This window comes from Nomascus leucogenys, chromosome 10 (assembly GCF_006542625.1).
Source record: "Nomascus leucogenys isolate Asia chromosome 10, Asia_NLE_v1, whole genome shotgun sequence".
Lineage (NCBI taxonomy): Eukaryota > Metazoa > Chordata > Mammalia > Primates > Hylobatidae > Nomascus > Nomascus leucogenys.
Genome location: NC_044390.1, coordinates 74824691 through 74831698, shown reverse-complemented (window position 1 = coordinate 74831698; position 7008 = coordinate 74824691). Strand labels below are relative to the sequence as shown.

At 46.6% G+C, this 7008-nt stretch overlaps 1 protein-coding gene across 3 annotated transcripts in view; it reads right to left on the bottom strand.

Annotated features, from left to right (window-relative positions):
- Positions 1-2213: 2213 nt before the first annotated feature.
- Positions 2214-7008, bottom strand: part of BTBD11 (BTB domain containing 11) — a 351128-nt gene continuing 346333 nt past the window's right edge. For all 3 annotated transcript variants that reach the window (XM_030821312.1, XM_030821313.1, XM_030821314.1), the window contains one exon: positions 2214-4339. In XM_030821312.1, coding sequence (XP_030677172.1) covers positions 4130-4339 — 210 coding nt within the window. In that variant the 3' untranslated portion in view covers positions 2214-4129. The remainder of the gene's footprint in view (positions 4340-7008) is intronic.

The following is a 7008-nucleotide window of genomic DNA, read 5'->3' as shown; positions in this document are numbered from 1 at the left end:
TTTTTTTTTCCTTTTTGAGACGGAGTCTCACTCTGTTGACCAGGCTGGAGTGCAGTGGCACAATCTTGGTTCACTGTAATCTCTGCCTCCCAGGTTCAACTGATTCTCCTGCCTCAGCCTCCCTGAGTAGCTGGGATTGCAGGTGCCCGCCACCACGCTCCGTTAATTTTTGTATTTTTTAGTAGAGCTGGTGTTTTGCCATGTTGGCCAGGCTGGTCTTGAACTGCTGATCTCAAGTGATCTGCTCACCTTGGCCTCCCAAAGTGTTGAGATTACATTATAACTAGTGGCCGGCGTGAGCCACAGCGGCCGGCCACTAGTTATAGTTAAACTTTTTTTTTTTTTTTTTTCGGAAGAGGAAGGTGAATACTGGATAGAGTAAGTAACTTGTCCAAAGTCTCAAAGCTAGTCAGGGGTTGGATCCAGTTGGAACAGGGTTTTCAGGTCTGTGCTGGAGTCCAGGGCTCAGCAATCAGTGCTGCCAACAGAAGGTGCTCAACAGATGTTTCCCTGAGTGGAGAAACCCAGGAAACTGCTGGCCTTGGAGGCTGTGTAGGGGCCAGGCAGAAAGAACTAGAAGTGGGAGGATGTGAGCACTTCTGCGACTATTCATTCATCTGTGACTCAAGGTGGGGGTGGAGGGAGGTGAGTGCTGAATTCTGAAGGCAGAGGACCCAAGACTGGTGAAATAGATTTTCTCAAAGAACCCTTTATCCACACAGCCCGATGCTGGCAAAACACTGTATGACGAAAGTCTTGGTATGACAACATACAGTCGGATAGCACTTTTTGCCCGGGGCTTTACAGGAAGAAACAATGTGAGATCCAAAAGCAGAATTGCAGAACGGGGAACACAGAACAAAAGCAGAATCACAGAAGCTCAGTGTGGAGGGGGTCCCAGAACTCCTCCTCCAACCCCGCCCCCATGCCTGACTGCATCGTCTTCCGGTTTCTGCCCGGGCATCTCCGTGATGGGAGCTCACATCCTGATCTTCATTTTGAGTGGATTCTCCTTCTTTTGAGGAGAATGAATGATATCCAGGTCTGGTATATGTAAGACCAATGGCCATGGGGGTGGGCACAGAAGCTAAGTCGGGTCCTTGTGTTTCTTGGGGGCGGCTGCACGTACACACTCCTTCCAGTGTCCCATTGCAAACAGAAGGGGTGGAGGGAACTTGTGGCAGGCAGGCCCCCACCGCACCCCGCGCTTTCCTCCACACCCTAAGATGCTAATGGGCCCTTGTACGGACTTTGCTGATGCCTGAATGTCAAAGCCACCTGTCAGACAAGTAAAAGGCAAATGGGGTAGCATGCACTTTATCATTATCATTCTAAAAGCAATAAATCAAAAAGGCCTACTCACCGTGAGGCTACACCGAGGGTGACACACAGTCAAAAATAAAAAGCCCTTCTGCTTTCCTGGCCTGACTCACAGTTCTGGCCCCTGGCACTTGGTTGCTTCCTAAAGAAGGAACAGACCTGGATTGCTAAGCGGACTTGAGCAGTCACTTCCGGGAGGTGGGGCGATGTGAGCTCTCTACCGGGTCTCACTGGCCCAGGTTTCCCAGGGCTGGCTGGGCCTCTCCCCCGACCTGCCTGTAGGTTTTTGTGGATTGGCCAGGGGGATTTATCGGCACACATGTCTGGGTTGGGCCCAGGCTGGGTCAGGAGCCACAGCAGAGCTGCTGGGGACTTGGTCTGACCTCAGCAATGATGACACCCAAGAAGAGAGCTGCGTGTCCCTCCATGACCCCCACCCCCATCCCATAATGCTGCCACTACCCCCTAGCATCAGCTCATGCTGGCCCTTGGTGGGGACACACCATGTGGAGATAACTTGTCCTTCTCATCCCCCCATCCTCAAAAAGTGTCATCAAGGCACATGAGTGACAGCCAGAACTCCACCCACCTTCTGCAGGTGAGTTCTCTGCCTTAGGCAGTGCTACGGCGGTGGCCCAAATGGCAGCACCTGTAGCTTCTCTGCCTGATGGGAAAAAGATCCAAGGGCATCACTCAGAAGTGTATGCAGCTTGGGGACTAGGGCTTGGCTGCCACACCGCCAGCAACAGGAACATTTGTCTTTTATCTAGTGTCTTCATTTCCCTTGACTTTCTCTGCGGGGCCACATTGTCCAATCTCTTCACTGAGTGAAGTTCTGAGGCTTGAACTGTTGAGATAAAGAGCCCACTCAAACCACACACATGATGCACGGCCTGGGAAAATCATTTCTTTTAATGACAGAGAAAGCACACCAAACGATAACAGAAGCCCCAATGGGAGTTGCCACTGTACAAATCAATGCCTGGAGGCCCTGAACTAGCATTAGACATTCACAGGGAAGTCAGCTGAGGTTAAGGAAACATCCACACAGCATCTCTGAGGATACAGAAGAGGGAGGAGGAAGGTGACAGCCGCAATGCACACGCTGTCTATCTGTAGCTTGGACTCTTCTTCAGGCAGTTCTTGTTTTCCTTCCACATTGGATGGTAGGGGCTGGGGGAGGTTTGCAAATGACCATGTGGAAGAGAGGCCTTGTGTATCAGCCTCACAGAAGAGCCAATACTGTAGACAGATGTCACCCAGATGCTCCACGGGCCACGCCCATGAAGCGATGTGACATTGGTCCTCTGAACAATGGTTCAGAGAGCTAGTACAACAGAAGAACAGTGGCTCCTTCACAATCTAGGGTCTGGCACAACTTCCTGAAGGCATGCTAGGAAATAGGTTTATCAACAAAACTTGGCCGTCCCCAAGGGTAAAAGTCATTCTCCTAGTTTTTACTGCATGTATCTAGGTTTCAAATTAAAGAACAAGAAGAAAGGCCGCAACTGAAAAGTTATCTGGAATATTGTGGCACTTTACCAATCTCTTTTGCTTATAATATATGGCAGAGCCAACGAAACCCTGTTGATATAAACTTTCATTATAATAATCCTCTACTGTACACTCTCAGAATACAGAAAGAATCCATCCTATCATACATGTTTCAGCTTTAAAAATAATCTAACATAGTCATACTCTCTGGCTAGTAACAAACTATTAACATCTTCTGAGAATACAGAGAAAACTCTGGGATTAATAGTAAATTCTCTGACGTGCTGCCCCCCTCCCCCCATTCAGCATCATCTATGAACACATTTCTGCAAAAGCATCCCCAAATCATCCGTAACTAGGAAAAGAAATGGATATGTTGGTTTCACCAAATGGAATTTTAGCTAGAAATGATGGAGCATTTTTACCTTGGCAAAAATGAAGCACAAATGTAACATTTCACAGGTTCGGGCCCATGCAAATGCATGTTATGTGGGGGTGTTTTATTCTCACCCCGAAACCACGATTAGCATGCAGGTTGCTTTCAACTATTGAATTAGAGATACTTATTGGCAGTGCACCTCTTTTGTGTAATCATGATCACTAAGGCAAGATTATTTCAACTTGTTTAGAATATCAGCAGTATCTTATCAGATGCATGTTTACACAGTGTGGACCTGTGACTTACTATTTAAAAAAAAAAAGGAAAAATCTCAAACACAGATCCCTAAACACAATTTAGTTGAAAACGAACTGTTAAGCTTTTAGAAATATATTTTAAACTACAAGACTGCCCTGTTTTTGTTTTTTTTTTAAATGAACATTTTAAAAAGTTCCCACCCCTAAAAATTTGCCAAATTATTTCCTCATTATGGGTCACAGCCTCACCAATTTGCTACTGTGGTTGACGTTTGCTGAAGCACAGCTACCAAGGTCCTTAATGTGTAATACAATCTCTTCATGGTTGGTACATTCAAGTTCTCCAACTGTCAACCTGGAACCTGAGTGACCTTTAAAAGGCCTCAATCCATTCACTGGACAGTGGTCCCCGGCAGTGGGTGTTCAATGGTCCTAGGGGTGCTTTCAATTGGGGTTAACTTCGTTGTCCAATTGCCCATTAAGCTCTGGACCCAGCTGATCTGATCTGCAGACCAGTGGAAAGTCCTTTGTTTTTCAACAGGAACACGTGGGAGCAGTAGAGGCAGCTCCTTGGCCCAGCCAAAAACAGGTGCCAGGTGGAATTTGTCTGTGTTTGTGTAAAGCCAATGCGGCAGGAGAACTGGAAAGTTCCTGGGAAGCATTCCCTGCACTGGGCGTTTCATACCACGGAACCTTTGGAAGACGACAAGTGGATGGACTGAATTCTGATGGCCAACGTCCTCTGTAAGTCCTGGAGCACATCCTGGCCGGTCCCTTCACCATTTTTGTCATACAGGAGCTGCTTGAATGCTTCGTTTTCAATGAGGACCATCATGTTTTTGAGAAAGTAGCCTTCACAATATGCTGAGAGCTCTGTGACTCCAAGAAACTGTGGAGAGTGGGGAGGAAATGGGAGATGGTTACGCTTACGAAAAGCACCTTTCAGATTATGCCTTCAGAGCTAATGATGGCACGCACCTGCTAAGGAAGACTGGCTGCAGAATGTCTCTGATTCCCCAGCACATACCCATGGGGTGTGACTTTGCAGCTCATCCTATCAAAGGGCTAGAGTCCATTCCTCCACTCCTTGGCCTTGTGCCAACCAAATCACTTCTCTGGGCCTCAGTTTTCCAAGTTACAAAAGCAAGGGGGTGGACTACAGGGGTATCGTGCTCTGCTGTGCCATTTAGGACAGGGATACATGTGGTAATTCTGTGGTCTCCAAGAGGCTTATAAAGCTTGATGAAGTTTATCAGTGAGTGGGCTAGTTATCCCACAAATGTCCATATAGATGCACAAATCCTGGAGCTGGGAGAAATCTTAGCAATCCTTTCATTCTTTTTTTTTTTTTTTTTTTTTTGAGACAGTGTTTTGCTCTGTTGCCCAGGCTGGAGCACAGTGGCATGATCTCGGCTCACTGCAACCTCCACCTCCCGGGTTCAAGTGATTTTTCTGCCTCAGCCTCCAAGGCGGGCGTCCCAAAGTTCTGGGATTACAGGTGTGAGCCACTGCACCTGGCTTAGAAATCTTTTCATTCTTTCAACATGAATCCTGCTCTTAGAATCACAGAGTACAAGGCTTCCTGGTACCCGTGGGGAAGCTGAGGCTCAGAGTTGCCTATCTGATTCTGAGGACACAGTGAGCTCCCCCCACCAGCACACCTGGCACTTGCTTTGTATATTAGTGTCATTCAGCACAAGTTAGTGGAAAATAAAAGCATAATATATACCTACATTGATAATATTTGATAGTGTTTATTGAATGGTGACTGTATATCAGCCTCTGGCCTATCTCCACACAACCAATTACTAACAGAACTGGGATTGGAGCTCGCATTCCCTAGACCAGTGGTTGGCAAACTATAGGCCTGAAGGCCAAATATGGCCCACCACCTGTTTTTATAAATAAAGTTTTATTGGAACACAGCCATACCATTCATTTACATATTCTCTGGCTCCTTTTGCAAAATTGAGTAGGTACAAAGCCAACTGTGTGGTCTGGAAAGTTAAAAATGTTTATCTGGCCCTTTACAGAACATGTCTGCTGACCCTTGACCCTTGTCCTAGATGGTAATTTTTTCAAGGGCAGAGACCATGTCTTACTAATTTTTTTTTTTTTTGACAGAGCCTCACTCTGTGCCTCAGGCTGGAGTACAGTGGCGTGATCTCTGCCTACTGCAGCCTTGACCTCCCAGGCTCAGGTGATCCTCCTGGCTCAGCCTTCTGAGTAGCTGGGACTAGAGGTGCACGCCACCATGCTCGGCTATTTTTTTTTTTTTTATTTTGTTTTATATACATGGGGTTTCACTATGTTGCTCAGGCTGGTCTCAAACCCCTGGCCTCAAGTGATCCTCCCATCTCAGCCTCCCAAAGTGCTGGGATTACAGGCATGAGCCACTGTGCCCAGCTTCTCTAATTTCTTACTATATTCTGATGAATACAGCTCCTAGGAAATACTGGCTACTCAATAAACACTAGCGAATAAATCCTTTGGTTTCCAAACCTGTGTTCTTTCCATCATGATGCACTGTTGAACTTAACCACAACAGCTGAGATTCAATCTGATGAACCAGCTTGTTCTTTTTCTCAAGAGACACACTGAAAGGGCCACAAGAAGCTCCAGGGCCTCTTTTCATGGCTGTATAGTTTGGGACAGGTTTACTAGGAAAAAAGAGCTGGCTAAGCCATGCATTTGTGGAATGGGTTTCTACTCTGTATAAAATTCCACAGCTGTCTCAAACTGTTAGATGTAATACAGAGGTAACGTTGCGGAGGTCCTCGTTGACATTTGGAATGTGGCTGTTAGCATCTAAATGCCTGTATTTCCTGGAGTTACAAATGCAAGTGTTGGTTTCTTTCTTTACCACTCTTTTTACTAAACTATCTTCTATTTGCAGCACAATCTGCCAGGAATCGAATCCACATGGTGTGTGACCATTAGCGGGCTGCAGCATCCACAGCACAGGGGAAGCAGTGCACAGAAAGGACAGGGGGCAGCTGGCATTGCCCTGCCCTCCACATGACTATCATAAAGGGCAGATATTTCTCTTGGAAACACGCCAGGTAGTGGCCTGGAAGGCGGAGGCAGAGCTGTTGTCTGTAAAAGCCAAAGCCCTGTCAGCAAAGGGGTGTTTGTAGGTGTGTGTGTGTGTGTGTGTGTGTGTATATATATATGTTTGAAAGAGGCAGTTTCTCTGCCATAGGCGTTCTAAGCCTGTATTCCCAGCCGGGGTTCACATTGCATCAGGTGACATTATTAAATCACGAGATATGCTACAGAAGCTGCCTGACAATGAACTTGAAAAGATTAAAATGGGATTGTGAAACACAGGCCTCGCTGCCACGGTGGTAGGCTACAGAAAAGCCACTGTGGATGTCAAGTTCATGGGGCAATTTGAGTGACCATGGTCAAGGAGGAGGGCAGAGGAGCACAAGGCTAATCAGGCTCTCTGCCTTGGTACAGAGAGAGAGAGAGAACTCTCTTCTGCAAAGTAATCAGTTTAAGATTGAAAAAAAAATGCTTGTGTCCTGAGAAACCAGATTTTGGTATAATCCTCAT